A 17153-nucleotide genomic window follows, 5' to 3' on the forward strand; every position below is an offset into this window, starting at 1 on the left:
ATGATTTATTCAATTTATTCTTGGAAATAAACCCCAGAAGTTTTCAGGGTAAAACTGATATATAATTTACCTCGCCCAAAATTTCAATGACCTGTGAGATTGATTCAGAGTGTGTTGTATTCCTGTGTATTAAAAATGCTTAGTGATATGAAAGAGCAGAGCGTCACCTGGCCCATGACTTCTTACATATAAAGTAGAAATACTTAAAATCTCTCTGGGACCTCGGCGTGCTTTCGAGTTGGATGAAGAGAGATGATTGGGCACTGACTTGGCTGAGACAGTGAGGTATCCAGAACAGGAGCAGAGGAGGGAAAGGAGGCACGTCAGATGACAGAACAATAAAGAACTAGCGACCGAGTGGCCCATCTGGGCAGCAGAGTCAAAACACAGGAAGAGGCGGCCTAGGGCCTTTCATTTGAAACACAGTAAAATGAAGACAGAATCACCATTCACACCTCCTTAAATCACACCAAAGCAGAAAACAAAGAGAACGGAGGAAAACAGCTGTCTCCACACACATTATCAAAGTTCATCTACGTTTTTGTTGTTCGTTTGATTTTGTTTAAGTCTGAATCTACAAAGGTACAAAGCAGTGTGGTTTAAAGTATTCCACAGTGATTCCGAATCTCTGAAACTTGCAGACTGACCTCCAGTGTTAGAAGTGAACGGAACTGACTTTTACTTTCGGGTCCTTGAGATAATCTTAATCTACAGTGAATAAAAAGACATACTCGGGGCGATCACAGAGCCTGGTTGTGCTTTTAATTCCACCTCCACACGTCCTTGAGCAAGAGCTGTAGGGTCCCCAGGGTCCCCATTCGCCATCCACAGGACGGGTCTCCATGTCTCTGGTCACACACAGCCCTCGGTGGCAATGCTATGAACACAGTAAGCACACAAAGAGCAATGGCTTGTGTGCATCTAGTTAAAGCATCACAGTTATCGTAACAGCAACAAGAGAAGAGTTGTCAATTAGGTAGAGCAAATGTCAGTTCAAAAGTGAGGCTACATTTAATACCAGCTTGGAAAAAGAATGTACCCAAGGCTGGAGGACTGTAACATTTCTCTTGCTTTTGAAGTTTAGACTCTCACTGGAGAGGAAGGAATATTTAAGATTAAAAAAGAATCTATCCCATTCATACTAGCTCCCAAAGCAGTGTTTTTCATAATGTCAGCACAATTGTTGCATAGAATCACACACACACACACACACACACACACACACACAACTCAAACATACGAATAAACCTAACTGAGGAGATAAAAAGAAAACTCTACAATGAAAATTGTCAGGATTTTGAAAAAGGAAGTCGGGGAAGGCACTTGACAATGGAAAGACCTTCCATGCCGCCAGACTGGCAGAATTAATATGTTAAAAATGGCTATGTTACCAAAATATAATCTACATATTCAGTGCAATTCCCATCAAACTTCACATATCATTCTTTATAGAACTAGAGAAAACAACCCAAGAGTTCATATGAAGTCACTAACGACCACAAACAACAAAAGCAATCCTGAGAAGGAACAAAGTTAGAGCTATCATACAGCCTCACTCCAAATTATACCACAACATGCTTAATTCATGGTCAAAAGGTATTTTAATGCATTCAGAATCACTAAAGAGTCGAGAAAACCACTTAACACATTCAATTATATTCAATTAAAGTTTAATGAAGAAAATATATGCAATAAAAACATTATATAATTGAGGGGCCTGCTGACATATTAGCATTCTGAAGTTTGTATTTGTTTTAATAATAAGAATATAAATATGTATGCCCACATAATTACTTATATAACTATCTATAACTTAAAACCCATCTACTAGTTATAAGAATAAAATTAAATTTATCCATTTAATTATTTTGATATATACTCTATCCTACTAGTTCTGGAAACAAAGTTAAGATTAGCCATTTAATTCTGTTGATAGTATACTCTATCCAACACACACAGCAATAAAATCATCTCAGCTGGCTGCGCAATGGGCGGCAGCAAATCACGAGAAACGGTGCACGGCGGAGCAGCTGCCCACCCCAGACACTCTGGGTACAGGACTCACCCTTTGAGAAAACCTACCATCCCAGGACCACAGCTCGTCCCGTCTGCCAGCGGCATGTGCTGTGTGCGACAGCCCTTGTGGACACCTTCAGCACTCGTGCACCACAGGCGCCGGCATTGTTTCTGCAGAGTAACCACAGGCAGGGGAGCCAGAGCAGGCGTCAACATCCAGACCAGGTCTGTGTGGCCCAAACCCATCTGAGCTGCTTCCTGGCTCGTGGCTGAAGCTAGACGTACTTTGAAAACAATCGGGAATTTTACTAATGTACTGACTAGTAAGAGCAATGAGCCGAAGTGGAAATATTCAGTTACGTAAATGAGCTTCCTTTCTTTGTAAGACATTTTTCTGGAGGCTTTTCGTTGTTGAACTTTACTCCTAGATTCCCCACCAGGTGCAAGGGCAGAACGGTTGAGTGATGCTCATGGGATAACCGTGGAGAGGACCAACGTTTACTAGTCTGCCAAGTATAGTGTGTACTTACAGCTGCTGAACAAATGGTTCTAAAGTGTTCACAAGAAAGAAAACTTCAGAGTCGTAGGAGCTCTGCCCAAGATAATCCCTCTTTTTTTCTGAAGTCAAATGAAAAGTTCATATGGTGTCCAAACCAGCCCAGAAGAAAGGCAGCCGTTACAGAGAAATACTAAGGCAAACGGTCCCCTTTTCACCATGGGTGTTTAAAGCTTATTAAGATTTGTGGCTATGAACTCAAGGTGGGGAGTGTATTAGTCACTGTGGGATACGCAGTCCTGCCTGCTTGCTCGCTATCCAGTGGCCTCCACTGATCAGCTCAATAAGCATTCATTGCGTCGCAGTATCTACATGAGGATCCGCTGCCTGGGGAGGCAGGTGGAGAAGTCCATTATCTGAGATGGCCGAACTCACAAGCTTTCAGATTTTAATTCATCTATACTTTGGGTGTTTTAAAATATGACCAGTGAGCTATCCTGGGATTGAAATCCAAGTTTAAGCACAAAACTGACTTGTGTTTTCTATACATTGTACACATACAGAACCGGAAGCAATTTTCCCAGTATTCTTCATAGTGACCTGTCAACATGGGATGTTTTCATCTATGTTATCAAACTGACATTCAAGGAGTTTAAGATTTGGAGCATTTCTGACTTTGGATTTTCAGGCTCTCAACATGTATATGTTTATTTAAGTAAAATAAGTCTATATTCCTGGTCCCAGAGGTCATCAAACTCTGTGAAGGCAGAAAACAGCTTGACAAATTCAACAAAAGAAGTGAAGAAAATGTAATGTGCATTCTGCTTAGAGAGTGAGGCATGTAGGCAGCACAGCACTGTTATTTGTGAACCAAATCCTAACTTTATGCCTACGTTAAAAAAAAAATAATGCCTGGCAGTGGTGGCATAGGCCTTTAATCCCAGCACTCAGAAGGCAGAGTCAGGTGGATCTTTAGAGGCCAGCCTGGTCTACAGAGCAAGTTCCAGGACAGCCAAGACTGTTACACAAAGAAATCCTGTCTCCAAAAAAAAACAACAAAATCATGATGACAGAACCTATATAAGTGTTTCATGATTTTATTTCCATGGAAAGTTAAATTGTGTGACCTATGAACAACTGCCAAAATAAATTGTGAAGAATACTTTGGTTACAATTGAACTTATGCCACAAACATAATTTTTTGGCATTTGCATCTGTATAACAGACATGTAAAGCTGGAGAGATGGCTCAGTGGTTAAGAGCAATTACTGTTCTTTCAGGGGACTTGAGTTCAGTTCCCAGCAACCACACCAGGCAGTTGTCACCTCCTGTAACTCCAGCTCCAGGACATCCAACATCCTCTTCTGGTCTCTAAGGACACTTCTCTCACACCCACAGAGTCCCACAGATACCCACACAAACACATAATTAGAAATAAAATAAGACATGTATTCTATTTGTGATGTCCTTAAAACAACTCAATATTAAAGCACCAACATTTTAACTTCTTCCCCCAAATAGGTATTTCAATATCTTTAAATTTCATATACTATAGCCATGCTGTGGCTATATCTTCCAAATATGAACACTTCACAGAATCTGCGACAGTTAACAAGGACAATCAGAAGTACCTAGCATAGCTCCGGTACATAGCATCTCCTCCATTAGCTCTGGTTTCTCGTTACCTTAGGCCCTTTCTATGACACATCATTTAATTCCTCTTTCATTCAAGAATAAATTGTGCATATTGCAATACATCCTTACGATAACTTTCAGGTAGCTTTCCAACAAAAAGGTAGAGATTTTCTTACCAAGTAGGGACACACTTGTGATCCGGGACCAAACATAAGCTCGCATTGCTTGTTCACGTCGTACACTGAGCCAGGAAGCTGTGGAGACAGGTCATAGATTCTTCCATTTGGTTTGTCAAGAAGGCATTCTCCATGGCCAGTGCTGAACCAGACACAGAATACAGCAACGTGAACACATTTGCATACATTGATGTCTCTACCAGGCTTCTGTAATTACTTTCAAAGACGATGTCCACATCTTACTACTATTTAAAAACCAACTATAGTCACACCAGCAAAGCAAAATTCTTACACATAATGACATCATCAGTTTGCAGAGGAATTTTAACTGTGCCTGTTTGGCACTGGATCCCCACCCACAACCACAGAAGTTATAGTGGCATGAGGGGTGGGCTGGGAATAGAGCTCAATGGTAGAGCATCAACCTCCATATGAATAAGAACCTGGACTCCATCCCCAGCATGGTGAACAAGAACTGTTTAATGACAAGTTATCATAATGTAATTAATGTCACACTTTTAGTACCCATTAGCCTCAAATGAATTATCCAAACTGTCAAAATGTAAAAATAAAGTCCATTATGCTCCTTGATCTAAACAGCAAAGAAAGGCATTTCAAAACGTTCATGCTTTCCCTACTTTAAGGGGCTTTTCAGTGAGTAAGAAAGGAGTTAGCTCCCTGGCTCCAGGTACTTGCTACATTTAAGTTCCTTCATAACCCACAAATTGTGGTTGTGAAGAAATTCTTCAACCTACCCAAACCAGTTCTCATCTTCCATACATTGAGGGTGATATATAGCTCATAGTTTGCTATTGGAATACAGTCACATGCTGCTCAATGATGCTTTGGCCAATGACGGGCCAAATGTAGGATGGCAATTCATGGAGTACCTACTCTAAAGCATGGTTCTGTTTCTTCCCATCATTCCCATCAAGAGAGGTAACTGAAATACTAATGATGCTAAGATGAGAATATAAACTATTAAAGACATTGAGAAGGATTTGTGCACAAATATTTTATGGAAGGAGCTTGGTGAATCTTAGTGACCACATTGGAGACACAATTTGGGTGAAAGAAACTGAAAAGCAAAGAAAACTGGCAGAAGGCAAAGATGTAAGGTGGAGAAACCCAGACCTGCCTCTTTTCAAAGCTACAAAGAGCCTCGAAAGAACATATTGGGTTACAGGCTCCATCTCTGGGGCTGCAGAAACAGATTTCTTTTGATTTCAGCTATTCCCATCTTGAAGGGACTTCTTAAACTTTGGACACTCAAACACCTCTCAAAATATTACTTTACTTAGTAACATCTGGAAAAACAGAGGATGCATGAAGATGTTCTGATGACCATTAAATCACCGCATAAATGGTTTTCAAGACAAAATGAATTCCAAATTAAAAAGAAAGACACATGCCTATATGACTGAACTAAAATAAAAATTTCTCAAGTAAAATTTATATATGCATATGTAAAATTCCATACATATATATCCTTGTTTTGTAAATCCTTCATGCATTCATTTACTGCGTGGAGAGTGCACGCATGTTGGGGTCAAGAGGACAATTCGCTCGGTTGTGTTCTTTCTCCATTGTGGAGTTCCAAGAACTGAACTGTGGTCATCAGGCAAGTGACCTTACCCACTGAGAAATCTTTCTCATGTTTTTAAACATTTATTTGAATATTAATAATGAAAAACTAATCCTTTTCTTGAATCACTCTAAAAGAACAAGCAACTTGAAATCTGATGATGAGAAAGTGGTTACTTATCAACTAAAGGAAGAGGAATCCAGACTTACTCCAGAAACTCTGTGATGTGCTTCTGACTACAAGCTGACCAGGTCCAAGGACTCGTGTGGTAATTAAGGGTTGGGGCCATTACATGATACTGATGCTTAATCCCAGCTTCTTTACATTTATAACTGTCATCATGTGGAACATTAAACCTGAAAATGAAAACAAGTATTAAAAATGGACACAACATTAATAACAATTCCCTGTATTTCTACAACTGTACAGTGTAAAAAGATATAGATAATTCTAGTTATTTCGGGTTCTGTGCTCTGAGTCTTTACATAAGGTAAAATTTCACATTTGGAGCCATGGTTTCTGAAAAATACTAGATTCTATTTTTGATTATTTTTGATCTTGCTTATTTGTCATCAAAGTCTAAACAATAAAAATATTTGGAATTTGTTTCATCTACATATGAGCATAAGAGTCACATTAAAATGCCTGCAAGTTTCAACCTGGACACCTAGGAGATGCTGTGCACACGTTAGGCAAGATGTCAACACACTACAGTCTTGACCCTTGACTAGTGCTGCAGTATGCGAAGAAGTTAATCTCCAGCTCAGTGCCATTCTATATATTAACCAGATATCAGCAGAAGCTTGGGGCTTCTGACCTGTCAGTGACAATCAACAGACCAGAATTAAAACGTGCCCCGAGAGCACCCAAATATTGACAGTGAGAGCAGGGTAAAGAACTAGCAGGTCAGAGAGAGACTGCACACTGGCCTTCATGGACTCAAATATGGAAGAAAATCACCCTTACTATTCACCCACATCTGAAAAACACCGAGGTTCCTCAGAGAGAAAACCGCTGTTGAACGAACACAACATTCTCTTCATAATGTATTTGTTAGCAGCTTCCAATACTCCCTGCACAGTGTACTGGTTGGCAGCTTTCAATTCTTCCTCATAGTGTACTAATTCGCAGCTTTGAAAACCAGAAAAAGTGTTTCTGAGGTTCCACTACAATTTCTCAGCAATTTGTAGATCTCCCCTCATGCCCACATGCCCCTGTCCCCCTTTATATACAAATAATGATAACCAGGAGCTAGGCAATAAAAGGGTATTGAAGCAGAATCTGCTAATTAAGTAATCCCATTACAAATTACTGTCTGAAGATATTCTAAAGCAATGGCCAGGAAAGAAAAGTGGTCAAACTCAGGGCACCTCTAGTCTCGATTTCTTACTAGGAATAATCAAGGAATGTAACAACCTACCCTGCAGCTACTTTGGGGATTATTTCTCAGAAGATGATTGGTAGGACTTCTTCCAAGCTTTTCATGGGGGCACTGAGCATGTCATAGGAAATCATGGCCTCTGTACTTAGAGCACAGAACCCTGACAGGGTTTTTATAAAACAAGAATAAGAGAACTCTAAATAGTTGTGGAAATGCTCTAAAAAGTATCATTTCATGAATGAGAAACCCCATGGACCCGTGTCCTTTGCTAGGGCTCTGAGCAATAAGAGCAAGAGTCAAGTTGGTCTTTCAAGTATTGTTGGGGAGTTGTGAACTAGGAGCCCTTGCAGGCTCTCTCAGATGGCAGAGGGTGGTACCTGGTTATGTATGGGATAACAAGGAATAAAGGCCAGGGGTGCTTGTCATGTAAGCCAGTACAGTAAATGAATAAAAGAATCCCCATGCTCTAGATCTTTGATTAGTCTGCTGGTCTGTGCAACCATCTGACCTAACACCGATCACAAATAAAACCCACAAAGCTAGCCTTTCAAGGACCAGGGATGAAAACCACACTGCACTATTCGATGAAGGAATACAGGTGCTCGTGGCTCAATGACTGCAAGCGGAAGGCACATTCTTCGGGTAAGGAAAGGTACTCACACGTGCCCGAGCTCATGGGCGATGGTGAAGGCAGCGCTCAGGCCATTTTCCTCACTAATGGAGCAGCTCCTCAAGGGATCACACAGGGTGCCTAACTCCGCTAAACCTAAAAAGATGACACACACATACCTCATCAAAGGGGAAGCGCCACCAAAATCACAATGTGAAACTAAATATAAAACACTAGTGGTGGCATTGTGACTTGAAAATAAATGCAGAACTGCCAAATAACAGTGAACAAATATTTGAAGCCAAAAGATGAAAAAAAAAAACAGACTGAATAGATTGCGTTGAGATTTTTGTTTTGTTTTGGCATTTCTGTTTGTATTTTGTTTTGTAAATGTCTGGATTCTCTCATTCAAAAAATAATTTAATGAATAGGATGAGCAAATATTCTTCTGCAAACATAGGAAAAGGGAGAGCAGAATGTCTAGTGTGGGGAATATGGCAGGCAGAGTTCCAACCAGTAGAATGATCAAGAAGAAATAAAGAGCTACGGGAAAGCCTGGAATAGACAGGTACCCAAGCACCACACAGTCACACAAGTAAAGTGTAAGTGTCTGACATGGTGTTTGCCATTTAATATATGCCAGCTACAACAAGGCGTGGCTCGGATAGACTTGGTAATCCCTGACTGTTTGGGCAATGGGAAGAGCAAAATCTTCTCTCTCCCTTATAAAGAGTGACAGGCAAACACGCTGTGGAAAGGCAGAAGTGGTGGGACCTAGCGGGACATCAACAATAGTGACAATTATAAAGAGTCCTCCGAGCTGAGAGAGCGAGAAATTTCATGATAATTCATTATAAGAATCGTAACTCCATCACCATCACTGAAGTTAGATTTGGGGCTTTTAAACAAAACTCAAACTATAGCTTCTAATTCCACCCCCAAAATTTACGTGCTTGTGAGGATTCTCTTCACAAGAGCTTATGGATGCAACCTAACTTCTCATGACATATTTAAGAACTAGTACTGAGGAAGCAGGACTCCATCGGTCACCGTGTTCACTCCTTCTCCTCCTCCTAGGTAACCCTTTTACTCACAAAAGCTAACAACCTGAATGTCATCCTGGAAAGGAGATAGATTGCAAACCATCATAAAGTTGTGTTGTGCATTTAAAGAACTGAACGTTAAACCAGAAATCTAAGTCTGAGGTGTTCATTAGCAGAGGAAAGACTTACCCTCTTTGTGAATCTCTTGCCAAGAGGCCTTGCTTGGGCAACGTCTTCTCCAAAAGACCTTTCTTTAGAATCAATATGACAGAGAAATCCTAAAGCTTAAAATCTAAGCTTCCACATGCAAGCTTTTAATTAATTCATAATGCATTTTATAATGCACATATATGTATATATAATATACTCTATAATGCATTTCTCCTTTGTCAAAACAGGTGAACGGTGAAGACGCTTCTTATGAATGCTCTTCCTCATCCCAGTCCTGATCAGCAGTATCAAGCTACCAACAGCTGAGTTTCCACAGAGCTGAGCTGAGATTTAGAATGTAATACTGACTCCCTTACCTTCTGACTTTATGTGTCATCTTCAAAAGTGCACATTCTAAAACGAATGCTTTACTTGCAAGCCTTTATGTTTTATATGATCAGAAAATTGGCCATAAAATTGCCCTGTCAGGCCACAAATGCATACCAACAAAATCAGAAGCAAATGGTTAGCACCGTGGTACCAAGCAGCTAGCAGATACCTTGTGCCTAGATTCAGGCAAGCTGATGCTGAGATCTCTCAATGCTGCCCAAGACAGAAGGGAGCATGAGCCCCAATTTTATCAAGGTTCCTTGTGTTAGGATAAAAGACACAAACTGGAGCATTTGGCTCAGCAGTTAAAAGCACTGGCTGCTCTTCCAAAGGGCTTTGATTCAATCCTAGCACCTATAAAGTGGGTTACAATCATCTGTACCTCTAGTTCCAGGGGATGCAACACCATCATCTGATCACTATGGGCACTAGGCATGTGTGTGGTGCACAGACATACATGCAGGAAAAGCACTAATACACATAAATTTTATACATATATATATACACACATTAAAAGGTGCCAAGGTCATTGTGGAAGAGGGGTAGAAAGAGCATAAGAGTCAGGGAAATAGGAAGTTTACTGTGAGATTGTGTCTCCCAGAAATATCAGTGGCCATATCCATGAAGTCTCATCAACATGGTTACCGAAAAAAGATCTGTATAATGACCAATATGCTAATATGCTAATACGGAAAAGGGAAAACTCACAGGGCCCCAACTCTATTCAAAGAACTACAGGCAATTGGGGAATTCTCAGAGTGGAAGAAATGATCTTCCCCAGGAAAGAGCACTCAGGTTATCTACCAAATGATCAGCCCTGGGATTACTCCTGTGACATCATACAGAATGAACAGGTTGGGTGTGTTTGCGCGCGTGCGCAAACACAGTTAAAAAAACAAGGCATGAATTTGAGACAGCAAGGGAACTTACACAGGAGGTATTGAAGGGAGGAAAAGGAAGGGGGACTGATATAATTTCAAAAAATAAAAAAATATTATGAATATAAAAACAGTAATAATAAAAATAAGGGAGATGCATATGTTCTATCAATTATTAAAGTTTATAGAGAATAACTGAAAACATTGAGCTGTGTGAGTCAGAAAGGTAGAGCGATGGAATGAAGGCACAAGGCTCAGTTAAAGAGGTGTGGGGATTTAATGCAGGACATTGTGGGTACTAAGGAAAAGAGGGATTGTGGATCCTAAGAAAAACTGGTGATTATGGGTCTTAAGAGGGAATGTGTGGTTCCTAAAGAAAAGAGAGGAATTACTCATCAAGTTGATTCTATAGAAATATATATATATATATATATATATATATATATATATGAAAACTATACACGCCCCCATGAATTAGTGACTTAAACACAAAAGAATTAAATTTTAAGTATTTATTTTTAAGACACAATGATGTGTTTAAACATTGAGTCACAGAAGGATTAAGATATGGAAATGCTAAATATAGGAAGTTCATAAATTCAGTAAAATCATGTTCTCACACATATGCCCTAAAACAAAGCCCAGAGCAGTTAGATTTTGCAAGTCTTAAAACCCGCGAAGGGTCTGATGTGCAGAAGTAATCACGACTGTTTGAATGTGGTTACAGGAAATAAACGCTAGAGCAGGAGGTTGCGGTGTGACCTCCAGTTACTTTACTCCTGCAGAAAAGTGTCAATGGCTGGTAGATACGAAAAACATGTTCAAACTTCTTAGCAATCAGCAAACTAAAAAATACATTCTTAGATTGGCAAAGGCTGAGAAATCTAAAGGTGACCTCTATCGACAAGAGATGTTTACATCTCCTACGGCCAAGCATCTGAGTGTGCTCAATCGCCGCTGCATGCTTATATCTTACTGGCAAAGAGTACAAGGCGCATGTTGATGAGATCACCTTAAAAATGATTTGTATGAGCCAGGCGGTGCTGGCACATGCCTTTAATCACAGCATTAGGGAAGCAGAAGCAGGTGGATCTCTGTGATTTCAAGACCAGCCTGGTCTACAAGAACTAGTTCCAGCACACAGGCTCCAAAACGCTACAGAGAAACCCTGTCTCAAAAAACATATATATATATATATATATATATATATATATATATATATATATATATATATGCCATCTAAACTAGTTGTACCACAGTAAAATGTCACATGGGCCCTCAAAAGTTAGCATTTTAGAGGAGGGATGCTCACCCTCAGCAGCACAATGAACAACCCAGGAACTCAACAGAAAAGTGATCAGTTCCACTTTCCTAACAGGACATTGGTCTAAGAGTATGCATGAAATGTTATGCAGAAGTAAAAAGGCACAACCACAGCTACAAAGTTAAAAATGAAGAATGTAAACACTGCCATGTTTAGAGAAGCATTATATAGATAATGTTGCATTTCAAAGTTTTGAAGAAATTGACGAGGCTAAAACTCTTGGCATTGGTCACCTCATCAGGAAAGGCGGAGACACAATGAGGGCTGGATGCAGGTCCACTATAAGGGAAACCAAGTTCTAGCTGGCATATTCAGACCTGGTGGCAGGTTCACGGCTCTAAAGTACAGTCTTCAAGATGGCTTTATAAGTTATTGTGTATTATCTCCCACACACAAAAACACATTAAGTACCACGTCATGCACAGCACTTGGTATTTAGTAACAACTAAATATTAGTTCTTGCTATTCTACAAAATTCAGAGGGAGAATCAAAGAAGTAAGAGACAGTTACTTACCAAGACCACACATCAAAATCATTCAAATGAAACAGGGAAACTTTAAATGTAACTTTAGATATTTCACTAAATAAACAATAAGCTAAGTTTAATTGATGAAAGAACTTACCTAACGTGTCACATTTCTCTTTAGCTCCACAAATGTCTTCCCTTGAAATAAAAGATCGCATTTGGAAACATTTTCAGACAATACGGTTGCAGTGAGTCAACACAAAGTTAAAGTTTTAACCCTGCCCAGACTGTCGCCACTCGGCCCCCAACCCCGTCAGTGCACACTCAAAGGCTTTGGAGTTAGCTTGACGCCTCCCTTGGGTGCCCCAGTGGGGAGCAGATGCTCTCTAAGTCCGCACTGTGTGGATGAAGCTGCTTCCATAGCCACACATCTGCCCCTGCTGATCACAGCGGCCATGTAAAATGTGTGTGCTTTCAGAAGTCAGATGCTACTTTTTGCCCCCGATCCCTGAGATTCTAACCCTGTAGCTGGACAGTGACCCTGCCCACCCCAACCACATCTCTTTCATATATCTCTTCTCAACGCTCTTTCTCCCTCTGATCTTAAATCCTTCACCGTGAACTGTCTGCTCTTGATTTCAGTCACAACGCAGGCCAGAACCATAGTCTAAGATAGCATTGAGGAGTTAAGAAAATCCTGCTTTTGTTTAAAAAGTGATAAAAATAGACTTTTATTTCAAGGTTCTGGATAGCTCACTTTTCCTTGAGATTGGCCCCAATGTGAAGGATTTCATTAGTAAACTATCTAAACAAACATCAAATATTATACATCCCTGTACCATGGCATTGAAACGAGGTGTGATTTAGCCCTGCATTATGGTATTTGGAAGAAGGAAATGATTTTCTAACAGTGGGAGTTGTTCTCAGCAAGGGAAGCCTGCTAATTATGGCAATCCCTAAGAATCAAAACCGGGGACTGACACACGGATGATAAAAGATGACAGGCAGAAACACAGGTAAGAGGGAATGGGTAAAACTGGCCCTCAGGTCTACATACATGTCAATTTCCATGTATTATAGCTAATGCTCTCATTCTGTCTCTAACTTGACAAGAAAAGTATTTTATTTAGATCATAGCATGACTCATCCTACTGATTTCCCACCATTCCGATCAAAGAAGAGTCAAATGGTCTCATTCTAATAGAGTTCTCATGAATACTTTCATGTGTTAGTGGGGGGAAAAACAGTGCAGCCAAAATGTGTCCGTTCTCACGCCAGAAAGAGTAGAGAACCCCCTCTGCACAAGGTGCTTTCAAAAGCCTTACCTAGTGATGAGAACAGCAGTGTCGTGGTGGGAAGGGTGAGCATCGTCCAGTACATTCTGAGTCTGCTGCCATAGGCAAAAGTTGCGCAGTGTGGTAGCTGCATTAAAACTGATGGCTGGTCCTTCCTGGAAAGCAACGAGCCACTCAGTGAAAGGCAAAGGTTTCGGTCCTGTTTGCCGCCCACGTTTACTAGAATTCAGCTTATCAGAGTGCATTTTTACAGGCTCATACGGAGCAACATCAGCCTTGCTCTTAGTTCTAATTAAATATATTTTAGCATTAAAAACTGATCTAGCCAGGTGGTGGTGGTGGCGCGAGCCTTTAATCCCAGCACTAGAAAGGCAAAGGCAGGAGGATCTCTGTGAGTTCAAGGCCAGCCTTGTCTACATAGGGGATTTGACGACCACCCCCACCCCCGGCCCCTGCAGCAATATGTAGTTAGAGCTTGTCTCAAAAAGACTCTGTGGTGGAAATAAAATGGAATGACATTGGTGTTTAATAGAATGAAAAATAACACATATGAATAAACAATTAAAAAATTGCCTCTTCATCCCAAATCCTGGGATTAAAAAATTGCCTCTTCATTCCAAGTCCTGAGATTAAAAATAGGCATCATGAAATCCAGTTCAAATTACATGTTTCAAGTAAGTTTTCAAAGATCTCATTTCTAGGAAGACTTCAGTGATCTGCAGCTAGTCCCACCAAAAGCCAGCTACATCCAACAGCCCTCGCTGCAACCTGCTTCTTACCTGCTCACTGTGAATTACAACTAACTTCACAATCACTATATTTATAAGGTTCCCAATGCTTGAGTCCTTGTAGATTGCTGCAACCTGCAAGTGGACACCAAAAGATTAGACGCTTTGATAAAACTTTCCTTTCTGCAGCAAAGTAGAACCAACCGGAAGTATCCATCCTCTTGTGCAGCAGCGACACATGGGAGTCTCAGAGAAACGTTCTCAAAGCCTGGGCTCTTTCCCTTCCCTTACATCCCATCTTATGTGATCATTTACATCAGAATCTCTAGGGCTGAAACATGCGCAAGCATGTTTGCTAATTCACAAGGATTAAATAATTCTCATGGGAAGTTAAACTTGAGAACCAGCACTCTGTCTTGCTATCTATACTAGTCTATAGCTCAACAGTACTCAGTTTTATCTAGCGATTTTGCACTTCCATCAAAATCAGAGTGTTTAAATGCATATGACTGTGGGAATTATTGCTAGGGATGACTGAGCAAAATCTTTGCTTCTTTCAAGATCAAAATATATTCATTTATTTGACCATAATATTCTACTGCAACATATGACCTACCCTATTTTTGTAGTTTTATTAATGCTTCTCTCCCAAAGTGTCAACTATTTCCAATTGTGAACACAGTTACGGTTCACTCAGTACTGTGCAATCCAGGGTGGAAGAGATTCATTCAGTCACATGATCAACCACAGAAGAGGTCCCATCCCAAGCTAAGCCTTGGTTTTCCCAGGCTGGAAAACTCAACTCTGTGAGGCTTTGCCTGAGCTCAGTCTGTGATTGATGGCTAAGGTGTCCTCCATCCCCAGCCTCACAGCCTCTTTTAATAAGCACAGAGGCCAGCACTGCAGAAATACCTTGCACAGCCAATGCCTCTGCCTCTTTCCCAGTAAGTAACATGGGTCACCTGTACAGCAGAAATCATTTCTGATGCCCACTGGTGACTGTCCAAGCTATAGCAGTTCACTGATCCAGAGTGTGCTACAGCACTTCACTGAATTAAAAATGCCCCAGATCTATTCACTGCCACATTTAGATAGACAGAGATGAAGAGTACGCGGTCCCTAACTTTTTAAAGCAGAGTTTGCTAGTTTCATCAGTACCAGGCTCCTCCCTGGCCAAAGCTCCTATAACACAATGCATGATAGGCCTCTGACAAATGCTTCCCAGGTCAAAGGACCTCTTCAAAACTAAAGCCAAAAAAAAAAAAAAAAAAAAAAAAAAAAAATTGAAACCACCAAATAAAGGCTTTGTCTTTAAAAAAAAATTTACTTTGAACTGGTAAGACACCTCATTAGGTAAAGGTGCTTGGTGCCCAGCCAGAAGCCTTGAGTTCCATTCCCAGAACGTACATGTTGGAAGAGAGCTTGTTCCTTGCCCTCCACACAGGTATCCAGATATACAAAATAAATCAGTAAATGAAAAAAAAAAAAAACCTAAAGCCAAAAGCATTGCTGGGGCTGCAGAGTTAGGCCAACGTGAACATGCACACTCTAGTACTTTTTCTGGTGTTTTAAGTGGGCAGCTACAACAAATGCCAGGTGAGTCTGGCATATCACCCTGTTCTACACAGCCATGGGAAAGCATTTCATATTTCTATAATACTATATTCTAAAATGACACATGTTAGTGTTCCCTTGAACTAATTAAGATGTATTCTTATTTCTTTTTAAATAATGTTTGCTCCCTGACATCAACACTTCTTACTTCACAGGTTTCAGGAAGTAGTAAATATTATTTCATAAATCGCTAGTAATAAATGAGTCAGGAAAAATATTATAAGCTCTATTGTTTGTATCCTTTGGAAAATTCTAGGCAAAAGATGTTTGATACAAAATGTGAAGCATATTACTATCTCCTAGTCATTTGCAAACATTTGGAAAACAACCCCTATAGCACATAAAAGCAAAATCTCATATATGGTTTAAAAGAGAGGCCAACTTAACTATAAAGTTATTTGTGAAATTCTGATCCAAACAAAGCAATTTATTTGAAAAAGACACTGCTCTTTATTTGTTCAGAAAGATCTTTTTGTTTAAAACTGGAAATGATGCCATCTCCCATATATATAAAGAACATGTGCAAAGTATTAAGGCTACACATAACACCAAGTCACAACAAGGGAAAAGCGCCATACGCGAAGCATGCAAGTGCAACATTTGCATTTATTGCAGTGTGGTTGATATTTTCTCTGTCTTGAATAACAATAGTTTAAAAAATGACACAAAGAATTAAAGTAAACAGTATAACGGTAATGTAAGAGAACATTTTCACTTGATGAGTACCTCTAACAATATTAACTCTGCTTCAGTAGATAAGGTTCCCGTCCTGACCGTCTAACGAGGTCCTCCATGGTTATTACTAGGTGTGTGGGAGCAATGTGTACAAACCACATGAGGGGATGGTTGAAACATGAGGGAGCGTTCAGGTCTTTGGCATCTAGTGGGCATTTAAGGCTCCTTAAAGACTGTATCGTTAAATAGCAAATGCCTAAGAAAATGCTCTGGCTGCCATCGCTTTGGGTTGTTTAATAATGCATATGCAAATGCCTTATAAGCCTAATGCTGTCACTTCAAGGATAAAAGAGATAGGACAGAAAAGAATGGACTGTTTCTACCTGTTTAACACACTTATTTCATTAGATGTATTACACCATAATTGTGTTCTTCAACAGTAATATGAACCCCAAGCATGTTTCAGATCACTTAGAAACCACTACGTTATTTTCATAATGGAATACTACACTCTAAAGAATACATTAGATCACACTCATTACTTCTCATTAAACTATTGAAAAAATTTCTTGTTCAGAACGGGTAAGATGCAATAATTTTCTGTCAATGTATATACACAAAATTTATATAGAGAGAGGTCTTTAAATTTATATATATAAACCTATTCCCTTAACTTTGTTATTTTCTCAG

General features: G+C 39.9%; 1 protein-coding gene across 1 annotated transcript in view; it reads right to left on the reverse strand.

Annotated features, from left to right (window-relative positions):
• Adamts20 (ADAM metallopeptidase with thrombospondin type 1 motif 20) overlaps window positions 1–17153 on the reverse strand; it is a 121122-nt gene that overhangs the window by 65607 nt on the left and 38362 nt on the right. Inside the window, exons 6-13 of the mRNA XM_038342994.1 lie at window positions 14226–14309; window positions 13477–13601; window positions 12309–12349; window positions 7950–8055; window positions 6118–6264; window positions 4324–4465; window positions 2083–2187; window positions 732–877 (exon numbers count right to left, since the gene is read on the reverse strand). Coding sequence (XP_038198922.1) covers window positions 732–877; window positions 2083–2187; window positions 4324–4465; window positions 6118–6264; window positions 7950–8055; window positions 12309–12349; window positions 13477–13601; window positions 14226–14309 — 896 coding nt within the window. The remainder of the gene's footprint in view (window positions 1–731; window positions 878–2082; window positions 2188–4323; window positions 4466–6117; window positions 6265–7949; window positions 8056–12308; window positions 12350–13476; window positions 13602–14225; window positions 14310–17153) is intronic.

Source organism: Arvicola amphibius, chromosome 9, assembly GCF_903992535.2.
Source record: "Arvicola amphibius chromosome 9, mArvAmp1.2, whole genome shotgun sequence".
NCBI classification, from domain to species: domain Eukaryota; kingdom Metazoa; phylum Chordata; class Mammalia; order Rodentia; family Cricetidae; genus Arvicola; species Arvicola amphibius.